Source organism: Taudactylus pleione, unplaced genomic scaffold, assembly GCF_031769625.1.
Source record: "Taudactylus pleione unplaced genomic scaffold, aTauple2 ptg000216l, whole genome shotgun sequence".
Taxonomy (NCBI): domain Eukaryota; kingdom Metazoa; phylum Chordata; class Amphibia; order Anura; family Myobatrachidae; genus Taudactylus; species Taudactylus pleione.
This window is the reverse complement of record NW_028284618.1, coordinates 2,005,662-2,032,046: the sequence shown is the minus strand read 5'-3', so window position 1 is coordinate 2,032,046 and position 26,385 is coordinate 2,005,662. Positions and strand designations below refer to the sequence as shown.

At 42.4% G+C, this 26,385-nt stretch overlaps 1 protein-coding gene across 1 annotated transcript in view; it reads left to right on the top strand.

The window, feature by feature from the left end:
- MALRD1 (MAM and LDL receptor class A domain containing 1) overlaps nucleotides 1-26,385 on the top strand; it is a 612,799-nt gene that overhangs the window by 116,121 nt on the left and 470,293 nt on the right. Inside the window, exons 10-11 of the mRNA XM_088478591.1 lie at nucleotides 2,326-2,432; nucleotides 25,442-25,606. Of these exons, the coding sequence (XP_088334717.1) occupies nucleotides 2,326-2,432; nucleotides 25,442-25,606 (272 nt within the window). The remainder of the gene's footprint in view (nucleotides 1-2,325; nucleotides 2,433-25,441; nucleotides 25,607-26,385) is intronic.

Genomic DNA, 26,385 nt, shown 5'->3' with positions numbered 1-26,385 from the left:
GAGGGTCTTGGTGACCGCAAGCCCTAGAGTGATTTTGGCTCTATCAGAGCCAAAATCACTCCCACTGACATCACTAGTGATGTCAGTGGGGCCAGCTTCAGACGGTAGGCGTTCCCATGGGAACGCCTCTGTCTGGCCGCCACGCCCCCGGCACGCCCACCAAAGGGGGCGTGCTGTCAATCAACATCGACAGCACACCCCCTTTGGTGCGAGACCCGGAGTGATGGAAAGCCCGTCACTCCCCGGGTCTCGCGCATGCGCACGATGGTGCTCCGTCCATCGTGCGCATGCGCAGTGGGGAACATCGACCCACTTGCGAGCGTACTGCCGCTCGCGAGTGGGTCTGAATGACCCCCTAATTCAGCAGAGGACGGAATTGCAAAGCCGCAAACAAGCAGCTTTGCAATTCCATCCTTGTGAAAATCCAAATGCACACGATGGTGGTAATGTTGGATGACGCCGACCAGCTGAGTAAGACTCAGCTTAGGCAGGCTGGCCGGCATGCAAGGCCAGGAATCAGCGTCCATGTACATTGCCACTCCTGGAAAACGTGGAACGACATGCTCCTGTTTCCAGGAATGCAGGCCGTCCCCGCACTGCCCTGTATAGGCCTGTGTCTGCCATTCAGGCAGAGGTATATGGGGGCCTGCGTGTGATCATGCAGGACTCGTTCTAATAATCGGGAATCTGCCTTCACTGCTAAAGTAGGCCCATAGACACCATAATGTTGACAGGTACATTATTTAGACAACCAAAATGTCACCATGGACTACATGTTCTCTTTTTGATACTCTGTATATCATTGCCTCCACTTGATGTAACTTTCTCAATAAACTTTATGCTGAAAAAATAAAAATGTTGACCTAGGGGTACCGCAATGAAAATGCTGATACTGTAGGGTGCCGTGATTCAAGAATGTTTGGGAACCACTGACTTAGGTCATTTAATTCTGTTGTAGCTTAATAATGCATACAGGGCTATATTCTATTAGCTGCAATAAGCTGCTTTTCGGGGAAATAATGTCTTATCGTGTGAAAAAATACTTATCGGGCTAACCTATTTGCCGCGGTTTTTGCACGTGCAAATTCTCCATAGACAAAAGCGGCAAAGAGTTTATCATCTCAGAACAGGTGTAAAGTTGTGCAAATTCCCTACTTTGGCTAAAAATGTCAGGACTTGGTTCAGAACCTCTTGGACACCCCCCTTAAATACAAATTTAAATTTGGTCAATAATGACATGTAATTTTTGGGGTGAAAAAAAGTGTTGAAAATTGGTTTTACAAAAGTGGGATAGGTATTTTGGGGGGCTGAATGGATGGGACAGGTGGTTTTTAGGACTGCAGGTGCAAGTGACAGGTGTATTTTTAACATTATTAAAAATGCACTTTTATGACACAAAAATATACTTACACCCATTTTAATGTACCCCCAAATTAAACACAGCATTTATTTTGGCAAAAATATCGCTTTTTAATATTTTTTGTTTACTGTTACAGAAAAATGCATACAGTATAACAGACATCTGACACAATGTAAGAACCCCAAACCCTTTGATTATGGCCACTAATATACTTGTACACTACTACCGTATCTTAGTTTACCTTTTTTTGGGGTACAGACAGATTTCCCCATTTTCACCTGTACTTTGACATTGACAGCATGGAGAATTTTCACACGAATAGCCGCATTGCGTCTTTTGCAATAGGATTGCGCGAATAACGGGGATGCACTTACATACGAAAAAGTGATCTATTCGGGCAAACAGTGTGAAAATTTAAGATGTGTAAGTTTATCGTTTTCGCAGCTAATAGATTATGGCCCACAATGTGCATCCATATTAACATTCAGTAAGTGTTTAGTTATTCTTTAAGAAAAGTCAGTTTATCAGTAAGTTGTAAAGTGGGGCAGTGAAAACAAAAATAAAAACAAAACACTGGAATGTTAATAATATCCTAAGGTGCCACTTGGTTCCTGGCATTGTAATTACTGATACATAGTAAATAACATTTCACTGTATCTTATACAGCTTTCTTTGACAGAGTGGATTATTTGTTTAAAGTATTCTCAGAATTTGGAAGTGAAATTTGGGAGATGTACTAAGCTATGAAAAGTGATAAAGTGGAGAGTGATAAATGACCGGCCACTCAGCTCCCAACTGTCATGTCACAGGCTGTGTTTGAAAAATGACAGTTGGGAGCTGATTGGCTGGTGGTTTATCACTCTCCAGTTTATCACTGTTCAGAGCTTAGTACATCTGGCCCAATGTACAGTACCTGTTAAAGCAACATCAGTTTCATTGTTAATTATTTGTGTCTGTTCTTTTAGGACACTTCATGTGCTTTGGTGCAGAGTCTGTAAACGGAGATGGAACACCCTCTTCACAGCTGGAAAGTCATTTTTTGGTGAAACCCGTTACTACTGCTGTTTGTCAGGTAATCATCTTGTGGTACATTTAACAAAAAAAAAAAGTGTGGTGACCTTTTCGCAATAGAACGATTTGTTAAAGTCCTGTGCCCTGGAAGTACCTGACTCCATTCTCACCCTATTATCACTCCTCCTGCTCTGTGGAGATATTTGTTCTAATCCTGGCGTCCGTATCTAATACATGTCTGCACCTGACCTACATCCTTAAATATGTCCTTTGCCTCTGCTCTAAGTCTCTTCCTATCATTTGACACAGAAGTCCTGACCCAGATATACTGAATGTGAATTAGGTTTTGTGACCTAAGAATCAGTGTTCAATAAATGATATGATTTTTTTTTTTTTAAACAGTATTTTTTCCAAAAGCAAAATCGCACAAATAACAGTAATAAACAATGATCAAACTGATGACACCATCTCATGAATGATAATACGATGCCATCAATGTCATTGTATCAGCTTGATTTGCGAACATGTCCAAAATAACAAATTGCTTGATAAACCACCCCTATAAAATAACATCACGTAAAAGCGATCATTATCTCAAACCAGATGCAATAAACCACTTGATAAATATGCGCCTCAGGTTTTCCTAGAATGTCAGACATTATTTATTTCCTGTGGTCTCTGCATCTACTGAAAATGTAGAGGGACTTAATCTTGATACCTTTCTTACATACCCACATGTATTTTATATCTTTATTCTGTATTACTTTGGAAAATAAATAAAAATAAAAATGTAGTACTTCGATTGTTACTGCTACTGATGCTACTAGTATTACTAATTTAAGATATTACTTTAGTATCATTTCAGATGGGTGTTAATCTAATTCTGTTATTGTTAAATGAATACATGTAAATTAATTCAACAAATAGTACATATTTTGTACTCATTGTTATTAGTAATAGTACACTGTACAGAAAATGGAAACAGATATAGGGGCAGATGTATGAAGCTTTGGGAAGTGATAAAGTGGAGAGTAATAAACGACCAACTAATCAGCTCCCAACTGTCATTTTTCAAACACAGCCTGTAACATGACAGTTTGGAGCTGAGTGGCTGGTTGTTTATCACTCTCCACTTTATCACTTTCCAGAGCTTCATACAGTACATCTGCCCCATAGGGCCTTATTTATCAACAAGTTTTATCATTCACAACAAGTGATAAAACTCGTTACATATGATAAATGGTGCTCCAGCCAATCAGCTCCCAACTGTCATTTTTCTAACTGATGACAGTTGGGAGCCGATTAGCTGGAGAACCATTTATCATACGCAATGAGTTTTATTCCTCATTGTGAATGATAAAACTCATTGATAAAGAAAGCCCTGTGATGTGTATACTAAATAAATATCGATATCAACTGAACCCAACCCTAATTTGAAATTAGGATTAAATACTACATCTGATTGCAATTTTAGCTCATATTTGGTCTTGTGCATCTAAATTGGACTTTTTCCAGATGTAGCCTAATGATTTGACCAAACCAGAGCTGGATTAAGACTCGACTAGGCCATAAGCAACATACTAGTCCCCCCCACCTACCCCCCACACTTTCTACTCTCCATTATATTATCACATAATAACTGGTTACAGTAATTTGGGCCATCAGTGCCAATTGGGCCATAGATGGGAGCCTAGGTTGCCTAATGTATATTCCGGATCTGGGTCAATCCAATGTCTTGCTGGGAAGCTCTGAAGTTATTTCTAACCAAATCCTGGATTAATTATATGAAAAGACATGCTACTTGCTAATAACAATGCAAATACGCTATTGACTATTTAATAACTAATCTCAGTAAATAACTTGCAATGGTTAGTTTATCAGTTTATCTAAGAAATACTATTTATTTTTTATTGTAAATTACCTTTTTGTTGGATGTATGTATCACTAGGATGGAGAACAGGAGAAAACATCTTCCACTATACACTGGGCACCATTAATTATATATTATTATTATTATTATTATTATTATAATAATAATAGTAATTAATAAATGTATTTACTCAGTTAGATTTTTGTTTAAATTCTCAGAATTCCAGGGTCATACATTGTCTTTTATTGTCCATGTAAATACTAATTGTTTTAATCATTTATAAAATGATTATTGCATCATTACCATTCCTGGGCCACATGTTGCCAGAGGCTGCCTGGTTTGCTACCCTTGCCTCACTTGCACCCAAGTCCATAGAGGACATTCCTCCTCAATGCTCCAATTTGCATCCTCACTGCAGCACTCATCGTACACTGATGCATGAGGTGTATAGTGATCACTATATTCACTGTCCTACCACCAGTGCCATCGGAGCACACTGGGAACAAATAATTGTGGGGAGAACTCACTGGCAAATGCGGGGCGAGGGTTCCAGTTGCAACCTGCTTTATTGCTACAGTATATTCATCTCTGTACCCAAATTAATCTCACCTCCTCGCTACAGCAACCCTGATATCTCATTCACATCTCTACCACAAATGCTGTCCCTCTATCTTGTGCCCTCTGGAATGCCAGATTGGTCTGTAATAAACTGGTCCCCACCCATGACCTTTTCATCTCCAACTACCTGCATCTCCTAGCCATTACTAAAACCTGGACTTCACCCTCTGACACCACTTCTCCTGCAGCTCTCTCCTCTGGGGGCCTCAATTTCTCACACCCCCCAGCCCGGGGGTCACCATGGTGGTGGTGTTGGTCATTCTATCCCTTGGCTACTCCTAACTATTCATAATTCATATCCTCAGAAAGATCCCTTACATGCTCTACATTTGAGGTTCATGCTATACGCCTCCTCCAACCAGTACACCTTTGAGTAACTGTCACTTACCGTCCTCCTGGCCCTGCCTCCAAATTCCTTGACAACTTTGCTTTCTGGCTCTCTCACTTTTGCTCCTCAGACATTCCCGCCATTATCTTAGGTGACTTCAATATTCTAATTTATAACCCCACAGAATACTTTGCCTCTAAACTCCTTACCCTCACATCTTCGTTTGGTCTCTCCCAATGAACCTCATCACCTTCCCATGTGAGTGGACACTCACTTGATCTGGTCTTCCCTCATCATTGTGATATTTCCAATTACTTAAATTCCCCCTCTCTGACGATCACCTCCTCTCTTTTAGCTTATCTCTTGCTCTTTTCCCACCTCTACCTCCTAAGGCCATCATCACTAAGCATAACATTGAGGCTATCAACTCCGTTAATTTTTCCTCCCTGCTTGATTCACTTCTCTCCCCTCTCCTCTCTCTTCTGCCCTTAACAAGCCACCTCCCTATACAATGCCTCCCTTACTTTTGCTCTTGACTGTTTCTCCAGCAATCACTACTCACCCTCGCAGAGCCACACCTCAACCCTGGCATTCCAAAATGCACCAGATACCTGCAAAAGTGTTCATGATCCGCCAAGTGACAGTGGGGAGAAAATCACTAAGGCAGATTTCCTCTCTTTCAAAATGTATGCACTCATCCTATAGTGCTGCCCTTTACCTCTCTAAACAGTCATATTTCACCTCTTCCAGTCCTCAAACCCCCAGCATCTCTTTTCCACCTTCAACTCCCTCTTTTGCCCACCCCATCCACGCTCTTTGCTCTTGACTTTGCCACCTACTTTACATCTAAAATTTACTCCATACATCAGAACACCATATCCCACCAGACCCTCAGCGCTGCACCCCCACCTTTCCCAGACCACCCCTCCCCATCCATTTTACCAACTCTGACATCCTTCTCCCCTGTATCTGTAGAGGAAGTCATGGCCCTCATCCAGTCCTCCTCCCCTTCCCCCTTGACCCTATCCCTTCCCGTATCTTCCGCTACCTCTCTCCTTCTACATATTCCCATCTTGCCCATCTCCTCAATTTCTCCATCTCATCTGGCACTGTCCCTTCTACATTCAAACATGCCTTTTTCTACCCTACTCTTATAAAACCTACCCCTGATCATAACACTCTCTCCAGCTACTGACCCATCTCTCTACTCCCTTTTGTCTTCAAACTCCTTGAGTGTATTGTTTACAATCACCTTACTGCCTTCCTTTCCTCCCACTCCCTCCTTGACCCATTTTAGTCTGGCTTCTATTCTCTCTACTCCACTGTAACTGCTCTCACGAAAGTCAGCAATGACCTCCTTGCTGCCTAGTCCAATGGCCATTACACTCTGCTCATTCTCCTTGATCTCTCTGCTGCTTTGACACTGTGGACTATCCTCTCCTACTGCAAATCTTTCACTCCCTTGGTCTATGTGACACTGCCCTCTCCTGGCTCTCCTACCTCTCTGGACATTTCTTCTCTGTCTCCTCTCATGACTTACAGTAGGTGTTGCCCAAGGTTCTGTTCTTGGACCTCTCCTGTTCTCCCTCTATATGTCCTCTCTAGGTGAACTTATCAGCTCTTTTGACCTCCAATATCATCTCTATGGTGATGATACTCAGATCTACCTTTCCTCCCCTGACCTCTCCCCCTTTCTCCTCACTCATATTTCCAACTGTATCTCTGCTATCTCTTCCTGAATGTCCAAGTGCTTTCTTAAACTTAATATGTCTAAGACTGAGCTGATCATCTTCCGACTTTCTTGAATAACCTCACTTCCCACAATTTCTTTGTCAATTGACAGCACAACTATCTCCTCTAGCCCCAAAGTGTGCTATTTTGGAGGTATCCTGGACTTCTCCCACACATTCAGCACCTCTCAGTCCTGCTATTTCCATCTAAAAAATATTTCAAAGATCAGACCCTTTCTCACCCAGTATGCTACTAAAACCCTCATACACTCACTGGTAATCTCCAGACTGGACATTTGTAACCTCCTCCTATCTGACCTCCTTGACTCCCACCTCTCTGCACTCCAATCTGTCCTCAATACTGCTACTTGGCTCATCTTTCTTTCCAAACTTTCTACATTTGCCTTCCCTCTCCTACAAACCTTCCACTGGATCCCCTTCTCCTTTAGAACCTAATTCAATGTCCTTACACTCACTTATAAAGCCTTTACCCATTCCTCTCCGATTTAAATCTCACCTCATCTCCCTTTACACTTCAGTCATCCCTCTTCATTCAACAAGTGCACGCCACCTCTCCTCCCACTCCCACCTCCAAGATTTGCCCATGCTACTCCCTACCTCTGGAACTCTCTCCCTCTGCCAATAGGACTCTCCAGTTTCCTACAAATCTACAAACTGGCTCTAAAGACCCAGTACTTCATCAGTCTTTCAGCTCTCATTCTTACCCACTGCTACATGTTCCTTTCTCCCTGTCTACCCCATCTGTGTCACACCTGTTTGTCTGCCTCTCCCCATTAGAGTGTAGGCTCTCACAAGCAGGGCCCTCTACCCTCTTGTGCTTCTCCTTACTTATACTTTTATCTACTCCTTACTCCCAACAAGGGCACCTAACACCTGGTTGCTTAAGCCCTGTTGCTTATTGATCATTATTATTGCTAATGCACAATGTATATAAACCTTGTCTTTGTCCTGCATTGTATTGTACTGTAAGTAATTGGTTTCTTGTTCACTAATTTAATAAATAAGGTAACAAGAAACCAGTGACTTACAGTACAAAACATAAATACAGTAATATTAATGTACTTTGTAAGGTGCTGCGGAACCCTTGTGTCACCATACAAATAAACTATTCATGACCACAATAGCTGTAGTATGTAATTAGATTTTCCTAGAACTTCAGACACAACATGCAGTATAAGGGACAGGACCAAACATGAATGCTGCACATGACCAGTATAGACCAGTATAAACCATCTATAGATTTAGGAAATAGAACTATGGTGTACAAAGCACCAATAGGAGCCCACCAATGTACAGGCTAAAATACAAACTAGAAATGGTACTAGCTCTAAAATTAAGTTGATACAGAGGGGTAAAACAAATGTTTGATGATCTAGGTAGACTAGAGGAATGGTCAAGAACGTGGCAACTACAGTTTAATGCCAAAAAATGCAAGATCATGCACTTGGGTCTCAAACATCCAAAGGCTAAATATAGTATTAATGGCACTATACTGGAAACTACTGAAGAGGAAAGGGATCTAGGAGTGACTATTTCAGGTGACTTAAAGACAAGCAAACATTGTAACAAAGCAATGAGGAAGGCAAGTCAGATGCTTGGTTGCATAGGGAAAGGAATCAGTAGCAGAAAGAAAGTAATGATAACACCACTGTAGAGGTCATTGGTATGTCCTCATCTCGAATACTGTGTTCAGTTCTGGAGGCCATAGATTTTCCTAAGAAGGGCAACTAAAATAGTGCAAGGTCTGCACCACAAAACTTACCAGGAAAGACTAAAAGATCTTAATATGTATAGTTTGGAGTACAGAAGGGAAAGGGGGGACATGATAGAAACATTCAAATATAACAAGGTAAAGGAAGGAGACATTCTTCAAAGATAGATAAGTATTAGAACAAGAGGACATGTTCTGAAATTGGAGGGTGGTAGGTTCAGGGGAAATTTGAGGAAAAATGACTTCACAGAAAGGCTAGTGGACAAGTGGAATAGCCTCCCATCAGAGGTAGTAGAGGTAACAATATGTTTAAAAATGCGGCAGACTAAATGGGCCTAGTGGGTCTTATCTGCTGTCAAATTCTATGTTTCAGATTTGACTTAAAACATCAAAAAACAAAAACAAAAAATAAAATTAAAACTAAAAAAGATCTGCAGCAAGCTTAAAGGGTATCTGTAATTCCCTTGTTTGGAAGAAAAAGATCAAAAGACAGAGGAAATCTGCGCTGACCAATCTCTGTATATAACGAGCCAAGATTGTGCAACAGTGCTAAAGATAAAAATCCTTTGACATTTATTCTGGAAAAAAACCCAACATAAAATCCAACAGCATCCGACATACAGATCACATATATAATAATCTTATGTTCTCACAGAACACAGTAGTAAAAAATTTATCTATTTATACTGTATATACAATGTATCAAAACAGTTTCTTCTCAGAGTGCAATAATCAGAATGTATCAGTAAGTGCACATGAGTTCAGCAACACTCCCTGATTATTCATCAGCAGTATTAAACTCCTTCTGACATTTAAACCCATTTAAAAGTCCATAATCATTATATGATCAAATAACAATGCTTTAGTTTAGAGGTTTATTCCATAGAGGACTGCAGTAAATGTTTGAGGAAGTCCTTTAGAACGTGAGAAGGACTTATAAATGAATCCACATGAAAGTGCTTAGGTTAGAGCTAAGATATTATGTCCAAGCAACATACACAGCTCCCAAACTTACAAGGAGTGATTAAAGAACACCTTCGGGTTACTCACTAGTCACTCCCGTTATTGCATGTTTAGACTGTTAGCGTTGTTAAATTCAAAGTACATTTAACAGTTTCAAATACATACATTTAACATTTTCACCTGCTTTTGTAGAAATTAAGTTTTGGGGCCTGTAGCTGGTAAGTTCAGATGACTAATGGGAGACTGAGATGATGCAAACAATTAAGCTTTTTATTCCAGGCTTGAAAAGGCAGAGTCAGTGTAATAACTTCTTACATAAGGCAAACACAGTTCAGGAACAATAATTCAGCTTACATGAGACAGCAGTTCAAATGAGCAGAGTATTCCCAGCACGGTCATGGTTCAGATTATCCAGCATAGAGAGAGTTGCTAAAGGTGCAACCTCTCCCTCACATTTTCACTGACTAACTAAACTTACCAAGTATTTATACCTTAGCTGGTCTTAATTGAGGCAAGGGTGTGGCTCCTCGCTGGCTACAGGAAGGTTAACCCTTTCCTCAGAATGTGGGAGAGATACACTCTGTACCTACATCCCTCATTAAAGGGCAAACCTAAATCGGCAGCGGCGGAAGTCCGACTCTCCAGCCCAGTTCGGGCCAAAAAAAGCCGCATGCATATGTAGACGTCCCAGTCTGTGCCGGACTTCAAAAGAAAAAGGCTGGAGAGCCAGGTACCACCTTGTCAGTCTTGCGTTAGAATTTTTCATAGACTGTAACCATTTTTACAGTGCATGATCAGTAACCACAGTAAACCTGTCCCACAAAGATAATATCTCAATGACTGAAGAGCCCATTTTATAGCAAGGCATTCTTTTCTATTACAGAATACCTAGTCTCTCATGGGAACAACTTTCTACTAAGATATAGAACAGGGTGTTCAATGCTATCAAACTTCTCACACAAAACTGTACCCAAGCCCACATCTGAGGAGTCTGTTTGTATGACAAAAGGATTGGTAGAATCTGGAGACTTTAAAACCAGGCCTATACACAATAGATGTTTAATTTTGGTGAACGCAGACTGACAGTCCCTAGACCACACAAGTTTATTTGGAGCAGAATTTTTCAAATGATCTGTTAAAGAAGCCACTAAGGTAGAAAATTGTGGCAAAAACCTCCTGCAATAGTCTGCTAAACCCAAGTAGGACCTTAACTCTTTCTTGGTAGTTGAAACTGGGGCATCAGCTAGTGCCTGTAGCTCACTCACAAGGGGCTTCAGACACCCACTGCCCACTACATACCCTAAGTTTCATTTTTACCTAGAACACATTTCTTCAAATTAGCAGTTAAACCTGCCTCTCTCAAAGACTGAAGAGCAGCCCTAAGCCTATTAACATGGGCATTCCAATGCTGACTATATATGACAATATTGTCCAAGTTTGCTGCAGCATAATTCTGATGAGGGTGAAGCACCCGGTCCATTACACTCTGAAAAGAGACCGGGGCACCATGCAAGCCAAAAGGCATTGTTTTCCACTGACAGAGGCCCAATGGAGTAGAAAAAGCAGTTTTCTTCCTTGCTTCCTCTATCAGCTCAATTTGCCAATATCCCTTCATAAGATCAAGGGTAGAAATATATCTGGCCGGACGTAACCTATCAAGCAAGTCATCGACCCTTGGCATTGGGTAGGCATCACATTTGGACACTGCATTAACTTTGCGGAAGTCTATGCAGAATCTTGTGGAACCATCTGGTTTCGGGACCATAACAATGGGGCTACACCAGTCGCTAGATGACTCCTCAATTACCCCTAACTCCAAAATTTCTTGTATTTCCTTGATTACCTGTGCTTGTTTTTTACACTTGGAAGCCTATAGGGTCTTTGTCGAACTATTATGCCAGGTGGGGTTACATTGTCATGTAAAATTAAATTGATCCTCCCTGGTTTATCAGAAAAAACATCTGAGAATTAATTAACAAGGTTCCCCAAGGGAGGCTTCAGCTTGTCTGAATTCAAAGATTCAAGGGGTGGAGAGACTCCATCGGACTGAGGTATCTGTGCACCAAGGTCACTATGGCCATTACCAGGGTCTACAAAAAACAGCTCTTGATCCTTCCATGCTTTCAACAGATTAACATGGTAAATCTGCCTACCTCTATGGTAGTCAGGTTGAGAGACATCATAATTTACTTGCCAACCTTTCTAATTACTTCAAATGGACCTTGCCACTTTGCTAGTAATTAACTTCCCTGAGTAGGTAACAACAAAAGGACTTTATCCCCAGGTGAAAAAACTTGAGTTTGAGCATTATGGTTATAGATACGTTTTTGAGCCTCCTGTGCATTTACCAAATTTTCCCGGGCCAATTGACCTAATAGGTCTATGCAATTATGAATCTGGACCACATATTGAAGGATGCTTTCACCCTCTATTGGTTGTTCTTCCGATGCTTCCAGCAGAAGGTTTGAGAACACCATGTGGCTTCCTCCCATAAAGAAGCTCAAAAGGGGCAAAGCCAGTAGAAGCCTGGGGCACTTCTCTGATTGCAAATAACAAATAGGGTAGAAGCTCATCCCAACTTTTTTCTGTCTCTATAAACTTATTTAACATAGATTTTAGTGTATGGTTGAGGGCAGGTCTCTATAGTTGTAAAGACACCAAAAAAAAAGAGCAATCCATCTGTGGACACACCTATTCTTGATGCCCACCATGGCCACATGACGAACATACGAGCTGGAGTTATTGGGGAAGTCCCAACTTTGGACCTCCATCTTCTGGAAAACAGGCGGCCATCACCTGCCCCATAGAATTACTTCTGGGCTGAAAACCCTCTTTATGTGAAGACAAGGGTGAAGCTGTGGGCCTCAATTTCCTCGGACCCATCGTCTGCGAGGGGTCCAATCCAAATCTATAAATGGGGGCACCAATTCCTAATGCAACGCCTGCTGTGGAGACAGATGGGGAGACTCCGGAGCAATTAAAGAAGAAAGGTTATCCATACCATCCTGCACCAGCAAGGCATTTTCCACTAGCCGGAAAGCAGAATCCAAATTCTCAACTCGATGCAGCTGTACCCAGAGGGCAACTTTGGCAGGGAGAGGTGCAACAAACTGTTCGGGAATGACCAACTCTACCTGCCAGGCAGAATTATGTAGGTCCGGCTGCAGCCATTTAACTGTAAGGTTGGTGAGTTTCTGGGCCAGGACGCATGGCCTTCCATCAGGATCATAGGACACAGACCTGAATTTGCGCCGGTATGCTTCTGGATAGAGGCCAAATCAATCCGCTATGGCAGCCTTCACTCGATCATATATTTTTGCATCTTCCAGGGAGAGGGAGGCATATGCTGCTTGGACCTCCCCCATTAGCAGAGGGGCTATCTGTATGGCCAATGAATATTTGGGCCATGCTTGCACGGAAGCAACCCTTTCAAATGTGGTAAGAAAGGCCTCCATGTCATCTGAAGCCTGTATTTTGGGAAGTGCTGGAGCAGTTACCATTGCTTGCTGCTATTTAAAAACATCCAACATTTGTTGCAAAATTGCTTCCATGGTGGTCTCTTTAGAATCCTTGGCACAGGACCCACTTTATCTCACTTCAGACACCACAATGTAGCTGCTAAGTTCAGACGACCAATGGGAGACTGAGATGATACAAACAGTAAGATTTTTATTCCAGACTTGAAAAGGCAGAGTCTGGGTAATTATTTCTTTTATAAGGCAAACAACAGTTCAGGAACAACAATTCAGTTTACATGAGACAGCAGTTCAAACGAGCAGAGTGCTGTGTGCCAGCACAGTCATGGTTCAGATTGTCCAGCATAGAGAGTGCTGACTAACTAAATTTACCAGGTTTTTATACTGTACCTTAGCTGGTCTTAATTGAGGTAAGAGTGTGGTTCCTCGCTGGCTATAGGGAGGTTAACCCTTTCCTCAGAATGTGGGAGAGACCCACTCTGTCACAGAGCCATTCATCTAAAAGGTAATGCAGGAGATATCACAGATATCTCCTGAATACCTTTCCCTTCCGATATGGCCCGCTGTTCCCATACACTAGTATGGGGACAGAAATTCATAAAGCTCCGAAAATACAATATTTTCGGAGCTTGACTGCGGGAGGATTCGCCATCTTCAGATGGTGTTTGCTTCCAATCGCGTTGCACACCCCAATCCTTTCCTATGGGCAGGGCCGGATTAACAATGGGGCAGATGGAGCTACAGCTCCAGACCCCTTGTCAAAATAGGCCCATAGCATCTTGTGCTGTTGTAGCCAGGATTTTTTTTACCTGCTACAGCAGGCTGCGTGTGGCTGTCCGATGCCACCCCCCCGACTACGGGACGCAAGCACTTCTCCCCCCCCCAGTAGGCTAAGAGTAGCCATCTAGAGTAGCTGGCTGATGCCCCGCCCCTCCCCCGGCAGCGGATCACACCAGGAAGGGGACGTCAGGGCACTCCCCCACAGCAGGCTGCGAGTGGCTGTCTCGAGTGGTTCTCTGATCCTCTGCCCCTCCCCCCATGGCGGATCACAAGTTGGGCATCAGGGCCGGAGCATAGATCAGCAGGCAGTGTCCACAATCTGCCTGCTCATCACGGTTTACTCCAGGGAGCTCCTATGCCAGACTGCTAGGAGAGAGGAACTAGTAGACAAGAATGGAAATAAGGATGAATTAATGAATGAAGATTCAGGTACTGGGGAGGGATGTCTGTTTAACATCATGATAAACTGTTGCCTAAGGATACAATGAAGAAGGCAGTTTTAAGATTTTTAGGATGTCTACTTTATGTTTGTTTGTTTTTTATATATTGAACGTTATTTTGTATAGTTGAATAGTAAAAAAAATAACATGAGGTACACTAACCTATCTATCTATGTATCTATCTATGTATCTATCTATCTATCTATCTATCTATCTATCTATCTATCTATCCATCTGTCGTATCAATTTTACAGCATCTATCTATCTATGTATCTATCTCTGCATTATCTATAATTATAATCACATATCTATCCATAATTATATATGTGTATATATATTATATATATATATAAACAAATATTCCCCTCGGAGCTATGTTAGTCCCAATGGAAGAAGTTAGGCGGCACTCCAATGGTGAAACAATTCAAGTGTATTTTAAATCCAAAACATCGTTACACAAATGATGTCGACGTTTCAAGGCCAACTCTGGACCTTTTCCTCAGGACTTGTGTATAAACAGTGAATAGACCAAGTGTCTTACCTTAAATAGTGTGAATAATGAAAATGCGTGTACAAGCACGCTGGACTCTCCCACCAGGTGAACGGTGCCTAGAATCAGGGAAGCTCCGGCCCATCCGTACACAATGACGTCATCTGTAACCTAAGCAAACAAGATCCCCGGTGACGCCAGACCTATCGGGGGAGATGAAAGTGAAAATTGTTACTGATAATAACAGTGAGCAGCAATGAAAAGTGCAGGTGCTTGGGGGTGCAAAATAGAAGTTAAAAATGCTGATAAATAACAGCATGCTTATTAAATTGCTAATAACATGACAATAATACTATGAAGTCTTAATCAATTATACACACATTAATTAATGGAGCAACTAACTTAAAAAAAAATAAACAAATAAAGATCATGAGCTTATCGTGGCCAAGTACAGCCAATGAAAAAAAGTAAAAACAAATGACAAATATGTGCACTAACTCAAAGCATATACAGTATATATATCTATATCACTAAATTACATACTATGAGATAGAGATCTTAAACTTTTCATATATATACTAAATACTTTAAAGCTCGACATCTAAAATATAGCCATATATCATTATAGGGTATACCTATGTTACACCCAAACACATACATCTGTCCAATATTGATAATTGATGTATCCAGTACATGACCAATTGATGAAAAATACATTCCTAAGTTATAAGAAAATGCTCCATGCGATGGTTTCACCCGTGGTGTTTGGGTGTCCAGTAGATGTATCCATTTGGATTCACATTGTGATCATTTTTTCTGACGATCTCCTCCATGTAACGGCATTGGTATATGATCTATGATTTTATATTTTAAACTGGACAATGTGTGGTTTAATGCTTTGAAGTGTCGGGCTACTGGTTGATCGATGTTTTTACCTGATAATGCAGCCCTAATTGCTGACCTGTGTAGGGCCATACGTTTCCGGAAAGTTCTTATAGTCTGCCCTACATAATATAGTCCACATGGACAAATAATTACGTAGACCACATATTGAGTTGTACAGGTAAGTACATGTTGTATTTTGTACTTATGACCTGTGTGAGGATGTTTGAAATAGTGACCCGCTTCCATAAAGCCACAGTTAACGCAGGATGGACACTTATAACATCCAGGTTTTTTAGTTTGGATGTTACTCTAGTTTTGTTTTTGCAGTCCCGATATATCAGTTTTTACCAGTAGATCTTTTAGATTTTTGCCTCTTTTATAACTAGGCATTAAAATTTTATTATGTAATCCTGGTAAATCCCAGTCTCCAGTAACCAACGGCCATAGGGCTTTAATTGCTCTAGGTACCACTGCACTAGATGCAGAATATTCTGTCATGAACAGAATTTTATTCATGATGGTATTTTTTTGTTGTTGTACCAACAATTGATCCCTTGGGATTTTTGATATTTCCTGTTTACTTTGATTCAATTCCCGGAGACTATATCCTCGGTCTGCGAACTTCGTTACCACCTGGTTAAGTGCTTCATTTACTTTTGCTGGTTCACTGGTAATGCGGGCAGCTCTCATCAGTTGTGATCTTGGTAACCCTCTTTTTAAGGCTGGTGCATAACAGCTACTGTGGTGTAGAACAGTATTACGACCAGTAGCCTTATTGTACATGGAAGTATTAATTTGATTATCTTCAATAGTCACTGTAACATCTAGGTAATTGATAGTATGATGATTAAGATGGCTCGTAAGATTAATGGGACCCGATGCATGATTGATATTATCGATCACCTTGTTGAGATCTGATTCAGACCCTTTCCACAGGAGGAACAAGTCGTCTATATAACGCATATAGACAATGATGTTATCAGTAATGGTTTCATCAGAAAAAAAGAAAGCATATTCTTGTTCCAGCATGAACACGTTGAAGTACGATGGGGCCACATTGGACCCCATCGCACAGCCGGTTAGTTGTAAGTAATACTCACCATTGTGAATACAATAATTTTGTGTGAGTGTTAATTCCAGCAGTTGTATATAAAAAGGAATATCTAACTCATCAAAATTGTTCTTATGTAGAAAAGTTGTCATGGCTGTTAATCCAGTCTGGTGAGGTATGAACGTGTACAAGCTCTTCACATCCATAGTACACAAGATCGTGTCTGTAGGTATAGTTTTTAATTATTGTAGTTTGATTAAAAATTGAGTTGAAAAATCTTTCAACACTGTAGGTTGTTTAAGAATGTTCGGTTGAATCAGACAATCAAGAAATTGTGCTACGGGTTGAAACAATCATATGTGTGTGTGATGCCAGATTTGACTACCAATAAATATATGTACAGTATATATTTATCTGTATGTTCCTGAAGACGGGGTCTCCGTATCCCGAAACGTCGAAATAATTAAACGCTCTTTGTGAAGTCTCCTGAGTGCCACTGTACCTATTGTGGACTATACAGAGGGGAGTGGTCTCCGCGTCACTGAGGGCACCTGGAGCCAGACATTTACCCAGTTGGGGATTTATGGAGTGCCGGGTCTTTCTTATGTATTTATATATATATATATATATATATGTATAGCAGAGGATTGAGAGGTGCAGTCAAATATCTGGCCTCCCCAACTCCCATCTCTCTCCTCTTCAGTCTGTCCTCATTGCTGCCGCTCGACTCATCTTTCTCTCCAAACACTCTTCATCTCCCCTTCCCCTTCAGAACCCAATTGGCTTACAAATCCCTCACACACTCCTCTCCTTTTTACATCTCTGACCTCATCTCCCTTCACTCTCCTGTCCGCCCTCTTCATTCAACAAATGCACGCCGCCTCTCATGCCAACTGATTACTTCCTCCCACTCCCGCCTCCAAGATTTTGCCCATGTTGCTCCCCACCTTTGGAACTCTCCACTTCTCTAGAATCCTTCAAACAGGCTCTCAAGACCCACTACTTCATCAATGCTTTCCAGCTCTCATCCTAACTTGCTACACCATGCTCTCTCCTCCCTGTCTTCCCCATTTGTATCATGCCCATCTGTCTGCCCCTCCCCTTGAGAATGTAAGCTCTTGTGAGCAGGGCCCTCTACCCTCTTGTGCTTCTTCTTAAGTTATTTTTATCTACTTCTTACTCACCACTAGGACACCTAACACTTGGTTGCTTATGCTCTGCTGCTTATTTGGGTGTTATGGCCACCAATGTATCAATGTATATTGTCCTTGTCCTGCATTGTATTGTATTGTATTGTACTGTAAGTCACTTTTTTTGTTATGTACTCTGTAAGGCACTGCGGACCACTTGTGGCGCCATATAAATAAACGATAATAATAATAATAATAACTACCATTAGTATATATTGTGTGATTTACTATGTAAGATAGAGACCTTTTTCCCACTAAATTAAGGTTCTATTATATAATATTCTTTGATGTCAGTCCAGGGCACACACAGATTACACACAGCACAAGCAATGGGATGCAGGATACCGAGCGCCGGCATCCTGTACCCATCCCGGGATGCGGTCAACATCCCGGCTGCGGGGATTCTGGTGGTCAGAATGCCGGCGCTGGAATCCCAATACCTGTCAGAATCCTGGCACTGGCATCCAGACCTCTGAAAACCCGAAGGTAAGTAGCAGGGTTAGGGGGAGGGTTAGTGTTAAGGTTACGTACTAGGGGGAGGGTTAGTGTTAGGGTTAGGTACTAGGGGCAGGGTTAGTGTTAGGGTTAGGTACTAGGGGGAGGGTTAGGCACTAGGGGGAGGGTTAGGGTTAGACACTAAGGGATAGAGCAATAGGTGCACTTTATAGATAAAAGCTGCCCTGTGTGAATACTTGCAGCTGACAAGTGAGGGATTCTGTCTAAACCCTCATTAGCAGAAATATAGAAAAAAATGTGTCTGTGCAGGAGTAAACACACTAAGGATTCCCAAAAGCTGTTAAAAGTAAACAATTTAATTTTCACAGTAGCAATTCATCTGCAAATTCAATAAAAAGATACATTTAGAACACAATATCTTGCAATCTTTTAATCAAAATGAGTTTAATCTTACATTCACAAGCACGGACCTAGTGGTGCGTCCAATGTATTGGAGTTTACATGGGCACTCCAATAAATAAATAATATAAGAACTATTACATTTGATGAATGTTTTTATTGGAAATCTATTATTTGAATAGTTAGAACAAAAGGAAGAAACCCTGTGTTTGATAAAACCACTGGTGATACGAGTCTGTCCACATTTAAAGCACCCTATTATTTTAGGAAGCAAATCCGACTCAGATTTGCTTATGTTTAAAAAAGCTGGGGACCAGTATATTTTTTTAGATTGTTAGCCTTTTTAAAAATAACAGTAGGTCCTGACTATAACTCCATCTTAAGGAGAGGATCCATCTGTAATATTTTAAAATTCTTTTAAAAAATATTTGCAATTTTATGAGAACAACTGTTGAATTTGGAGACAAAAATATTAGATCTATCCACATGTTTCTTAGGATACCCTTTTTTAGAAGGATTAAGAAGATTTGTCTTATTCATCCTTATTGTAGAGTCCCTGTTACCAACCGCATTTTGGCCTCTTAAATAGTGCCTGGACAGGATGGGGTTAATCCAGTGTTTTTCCAGGCCAGGACAATCAGGCACGCCCCAGGAAGTAAGGTCATGATTGGAGACCAGCTGGTTGTTTTGTGCTCCTGGATATTTAAACTCATTTGGATACATGCTGCCTTGCCAACTATACTGGATTTGTTGTTCCATCGGCTGCTGCATGGTCAGCACGTTACTTACCTATTGCTGGACACGCTGTCGTTCTGCCACCATTGTGTATCTTTTGACTTGAGACCGTCTGAATCCTGCTGATGTGCTGCCATCGGCTCTCCTTAGCCGCAGCACCAGCTAATTCCTGCTGACTAATGGCACTTGGCACCTCCTCTTTCCAGTACAGCTTCTCTGGATCCCTGTGCTGCCATCAGCTCTACTGAGCCAGAGCACAAGCTAATTCCTGCTGACTCTTGGCGCTGGGTGCCTCTTCATTCCAGTACAGCTTCTCTGGATCCCTGTGCTCCGATTGGCTCTCCTTAGCCACAGCACGAGCTAATTTCTGCTGACTCCTGGTGCTGGGTGCCTCCTCGTTCCAGTACAGCTTCTCCGGATCCCTGAGTCCCCATCGGCTTAGTGGCCGCACCATCGGTCCCTTGACCAAATCATCGACCTGTTGGCCACTCCATCGGCTCACAAGCCATCACCATCGGCTCAGTGGCTGCACCATCGGTCCCTTGACCAAATCATTGGCCTGTTGGCCACTCCATCGGCTCACTAGCCATCACCATCATCTCAGTAGGCTGCACCAGCGGTCCCTTGACGAATCATCAGCCTGTTGGCCACTCCATCGGCTCACTAGCCATCACCATCAGCTCAGTGGCCACACCATCGGTCCCTTGACCAAATCATCGGCCTGTTGGCCACTCCATCGGCTAACTAGCCATCACCATTGGCTCAGTAGGATGCACCATAGGTCCCTTGACCGAATCAACGGCCTGTTGGCCACTCCATCGGCTCATCAGCCATCACCATTGGCTCAGTAGCTGCTTCATCGGCCCCTTAGTCGTACCATCGGTCTGTAGGCCACTATCATCGGCTCCCTAGCCGCCGTATCATCGACACACCAGCCGCCACATCGGCCTGTTGGCCATCTCATCAACACACCAGCCGTCACCATCGGCTCATTAGCTGCACCTTCGGCTCATTAGCCACAAGACCAGCCTGCAGGTTGTACTATCGGCCCTCTTGACACTTCTGCTCCAACGTCTGATCTTATCAAATTCCCAGTCAATCTGGACTTTTGATGCTTACCTTAAAAGGTATATCTGGAGACCGTAACAGTCCCATGCTTCTACTAATACAGGTTCAGGATAGTTTTTCTCTTTAAAGACTTCTACAAGCCCTAGAGCAGGCCTGGCCAACCTGTGGCTCTGGAGCTGTTGTGAAACTACACATCCCAGCATGCCCTGCCACAGTTTTAGTACTCCCTAATAGCAAAACTTTTGCACGGCATATTGGGATTTGTAGTTTCACAACAGCTGGAGAGCCACAGGTTGGCCAGGCCTGCTCTAGAGCTTGTTTATGATAAATCTCCTTAGATGAACAGTTTCGACTAATTCATCTCAACTGTCCAGAGGGAATATTATCTAACCATTTTTTATCATGGTTATTGGTATAATCGATATAATTATAAGTATCTACCTCCTTACGGAACTTACTGGTTTGTATTGAATTATCAACAATATTTAATCTAATATCCAGGAAGGTAATTGTGTTTGAATCAAACGTGTTTGTGAATGTAAGATTAAACTCATTTTGATTAAGAGATTACAAGATATTGTCCCTCATTCAGAGCCGTACGCTCTGAGCAGAGCGCACGCTCTGAATGAGGGCCGGGCTCCATTTTCATGGAGCGTCCTCCTGGACGCTCGTATAGCTGTGGGTCACCACCCACAGGCTATACGAGCGTGCTTTTTGATGGCCGCGATGGTCGAGACCATCGCGACCATCGAAATTGCGAGCCAGAGCCTGCGGTTGAGGTTTTCAACCGCAAGCTCCGGAGTGATTTTGGCTCTATCAGAGCCAAAATCACTCCCACTGACATCACTAGTGATGTCAGTGGGCCGGCTTCTGACGGGAGGCGTTCCCGTGGGAACGCCCCCGTCAGGGAGGCACGCCCCCGGCACGCCCACCAAAGGGGGCGTGCTGTCAATCAACATTGACAGCACGCCCCCTTTGATCGGACACAACGAGCGAAGGACTTTCCTTCGCTCGTCGCGTCTGGCGCATGCGCACGACGGAGCTCCCTCCGTCGTGCGCATGCTCAGTGCATAACATCGACCCACTTGCGAGCGGACAGCCGCTCGCGAGTGGGTCTGAATCAGGCCCATTGTGTTCTAAATGTATCATTTTATTGAATTAGCAGATTAATCGACACTGTGAAAAATAAATTGTTTACTTCAAACAGCTTTTGGGAATCCTTAGTGTGTTTACACATGCGCAGACACATTTCTTCTATATTAGTGTGCAAGGAAGTTAGGTTCAGGCACTGGGGATGGAGGGGGAGGGTTAGGATACATATATATATATATATATATATATATATTATATATATATAATATAATTTGCCGATTTCATTAATACTGAGACGCTCACTTTCAGTGTCTTGTGGCAGTGCAGTACCATTGGCACTGCAGAATCAGGCCCCATGTGACTCTGTTTTGGATCTCACTATGGTTACTAGATCTAGCATTTTCTCATACTCATTCTCATACAACTATTAATAAGATAAGGTATTTGTATATATATATATAGAGAGAAAGATAGAGATGTCACGTCACTAAGTGACCCATGTGCTCATTAATAGATATTTTCAGATTTACGTCATCACTATGTGCCATTTTAAAAAGTATTTTCTTTGCAGACTCTCGCACTACACTATTGATATAAGTGAAAAGGGAAGAGAGTTTTTAAAGGTAGGGGCTAGTCACATCACACAGCACAGGCCACATCCCTGTGCAGACAACACCCCCACAATACTGGTTACACCCCCACATCACTAGTCACACCCGCAGGGGTTGGGTATGATTACCCGGCAGTCGGGATGTCGGCTGTCAACATGCCGACAGTGACATCCCGATGCTCGGAATTCTGTCAGGGGTCAGGTAAGTATACAAACCCTCCCCCCTTGTCTTCCTAACCCTCCCTTCTTGCACCCTAACCTTTAGTGCCTAATTTTAACCCTCTCCCCTTGGTGCCTAAACCTAACAGTCGTCCCTTAGTGCCTATTATCCCTAACCCCCCCAGTGGTGCCTAACCCTAACCACCCCCAGTGGTGCCTAACCATAACCTCCCCACCAACAACTAACCCTACACCATCCCCGCGGCTACCAGCTAAGGGCACCCCACTTACCTCCGATCACGATTCTGGCATCAGTGTTTAGGCTGGCTTCGGGATTTAGCCGCCTATGTTTAGTCCCGGGTTGGGATTACAACGCCGGGATTCCAACAGACAGCATTCCGGCCATCGGTATTTTGACTGCATCCCCACCCGCAGTGCTGAACAATAGTACCTTCATAAATTTCAGCTCTAGGCCCTTGTGGACCTTAATCTGGCACTGCCTATGGGAAGGAGTCTCAGGATGGGAAGAGAGATCCCTCTGTCCCTGTCCGGCTCCTTCCGCCAGATGCCGGGGCTTTGTGCATCTGCGTGAACTCTACTTTATGCAGGCACACTAGTCGACTCGGCAGTGTTAAGTTTCACTGCTCAGAAAGGAGCAGTGAAGCCGCTTCCGGGAGACATCTGTTTTTCGGATCAGCTGTCTCCGCGCAAGAGCAATGATGAATATCTCTGGCGCTCACCGCCAGTTAATATGTTAATAATCGGGGTCTGATAATTAACATAATGTATAAACCTCATAATAATGTGAAAAGGTCAGCAATCCTATTAGTACATGAAGACTAAAGGTATGAAAATAGTTATTATACAGTACATACTCCCACTCTACATGGATAAAGATTTGTCCTTATTTGCTCAAGATATCCTGCTTTTACTATCAATAAAATTATTGAAAAAGGTCCGAAAACCCCAGAGACCTCCGTTTTTGTACAGCGGGGGTATCAACACACTGGATAGCAGCGGATATTAATGGAGTTGGTTAATGATTGTAATTATGAACCTTTATGCAATGATTAAAGTGGACTATTTCATGGTTGGAAGTCACTAACTGCTAGTGTTGGGGTACTTGTCTACCATTACTACTTCTAGTTCATTTTAAAAGGCTGGAAATGTTGTTTCTTTCTGGTTTAGGAAGGCTGAGCACTGCAGGAGGAAACACATTGAAATAGGTGCCTGCCCTAGTAATCCAGTCATTATGTCTTGATGTCCTGACTCTGATTGTAGCAAGAAAGCAGAACAGCGGCCGGGGGAAGCAAGACACAGGCGATTTTGCAGTGTCGTAGAATAAATGTAACCTCATTACTCCAGAATGAATAATTTAAATATTCATCCAGCAAATCACAGATTTATTGACAAAGAAAGGAAATCTCTACTGTTTATTTCGGTCTTGTTATGTTTGTCCATATTTACAGTCTCAGTGAGCGTTCCAGGGTGATGCAGTCTGCTTTTGTTTTCATACTGTGATCAATTGTGCTGTGGTTAAATGTACACAATACTATATAATTCCCAAATTGTCATTCTTCCAGTCATTTGCAAGAATATAACCAATGTATACTAGAAAAAAACAGATGTAGTGCACTATATTATACAACATATATCGCCGTTTTCTATATTCAATATCAGGGGTAGGCAATCTCGGTCCTCGACCACATTTTCCAGATCACCTAGCTGGTGCACAGGTGTATTTGTTACTCACTAACACATTTGAATAGATCCACAGGTGAAGCTAATTGTTTTAATTGTGATTCCGTGAGGAGACCTGGAAAACATGCACTGTCGGTACCTCTCGAGGACCAGGGTAGGCTACCCCTTTCCTATATTATTACAAAATGAAAATATGTATTAGAACTGCTTATATTATGTAGATTGTTTATTAATCAGTGAAACAAAATAGCTTATTTACAGGATATATATATATATATATATATATATATATATTGATGGCTTCGGTGAAAAGCCAGAATGGGTCCTAGGGGTGTGGATATGAGGAGAGGGAGGGCTTCATCCACAGGCCACTCCAGGTGTTGGTCCTTTCAGCCTGGTAGCAGGCTCATTAGGGCTTGCACCTGGAAATGGCTGATTTATGCTGGGTTTAGTTAGGGTTGAGTGTCTCATACATGGGAGAGCAGGCCCACAGGTTAGCTTGCTCTGAGACACTGTTGGCTACAAACCAGAAGGTACTGTGGACGGGAATTTATTTAGTGTTCTATTAGTGAGGGAACTTACTGTCTAGTTAGTGCCCAGCCGGGCTAGGGTTTATATTATGTTTTGTTTCTTTGATTATTGAAATTGCACAATAAAAACTGGCGCCGACCAGCTTGTATGAAAATCCATGACTGGAGCTATCTCCTGGCTGCTGTGTGTAAGGAGGTGTCCATCTACCCCAGGAGAGGGACCCCCTACCCCGACCTTATCACAATATATTTTATATATATATATATATATATATATAATCACAGCACAGGGATTTAATAAGCATTGAAACACACTTAGAATTTATGAAGGTTTTAATACAACACCTGTCTCCTATCTTTTGTATTGCCGCATACCAGAGCAATCAGAAATGATTTTTTCAGCTTCATTTACAAAGTTTGTCTTGCCGGGACAATGGTTCCTATGAGAACCCATCCTGACTAAGGGTCAAGTGATACTGTAGCTTAAGTTATCACTTTACTGCTGGGCTAGGACTTAAGTTGCCTAAGGCATATACTTGTCCATCGGGTCACTCATCTGCAAGTGCACTGTAGCCCTGATACTATAAAATGCAACAATCGGATTGACTGCAATATTTAGCCAATGAACAGTGCAGGTGTCTGTACATTGTAATAGGGATGTATCAACACTGTCACAGTTGTAATTGGCTCATAATTTAAGAAAAATGTTGAGAATGTGAGGGCATTAATTCATTCATTAATCTAATAAATTAGTATTCTGTTCACAGATACAGCTTTGGTACAAATTGTGGGAAAATGCCAGACTATCAGTCTTAAAAAGGACAGATGTGAATCAGAGTTTGGAGTTACTTCATGACATCACTGGCCCCACCACTAGCACTTGGACAAAGGCAACTGTCATTATGGAGATAATTGCAATGGAACAAACTCAGGTAAGAAGACTTTTTATTTACAAGATGGCGGTTATGGGGAGATTGTACAGTACTGTACTGTATTATTGTGTTGCACTTTGATAATGCTATGATTTTTCAATTAAACATTGCAAAATGAGATCATTCCGTGTGTCATACAGTATGCAGCATGGTAACACATAGTTTATCAATATTTAGATTTTTTGGTACATTAGATAGCCTCCTACTAATGTGAATTATCATTATCTCGCCTACAGAGATGAACAGTTCGGTTTTACTGAAAACCGAACACTCCTGAACTTTTGGGTTCCGAGTAGAACCGAGTCCCGGCTTGGATCACTGGGGTTCTGAGTAGAACTGAGTCCCGGCTTGGATCACTTTGGGGTTCTGAGTAGAACGGAGTCCCGGCTCGGATCACTTTGGGGTTCTGAGTAGAACCGAGTCCTGGCTCGGATCACTTTGAGGTTCTGAACAGGACCGAGTCCCGGCTCGGATCACTTTGGGGTTCTGAGTAGAACTGAGTCACGGCTCGGATCACTTTGGTGTTCTGAGTAGAACTGAGTCCTGGCTCGGATCACTTTGGGGTTCTGAGTAGAACCGAGTCCTGGCTCGGATCACTTTGGGGTTCTGAATAGAACAGAGTCCCGGCTCGGATCACTTTGGGGTTCTGAGTAGAACCGAGTCCCGCCTTGGATCACTTTGGGGTTCTGAGTAGAACTGAGTCCCGGCTCGGATCACTTTGGGGTTCTGAGTAGAACCGAGTCCCGGCTCGGATCACTTTGGGGTTCTGAGCAGAACCG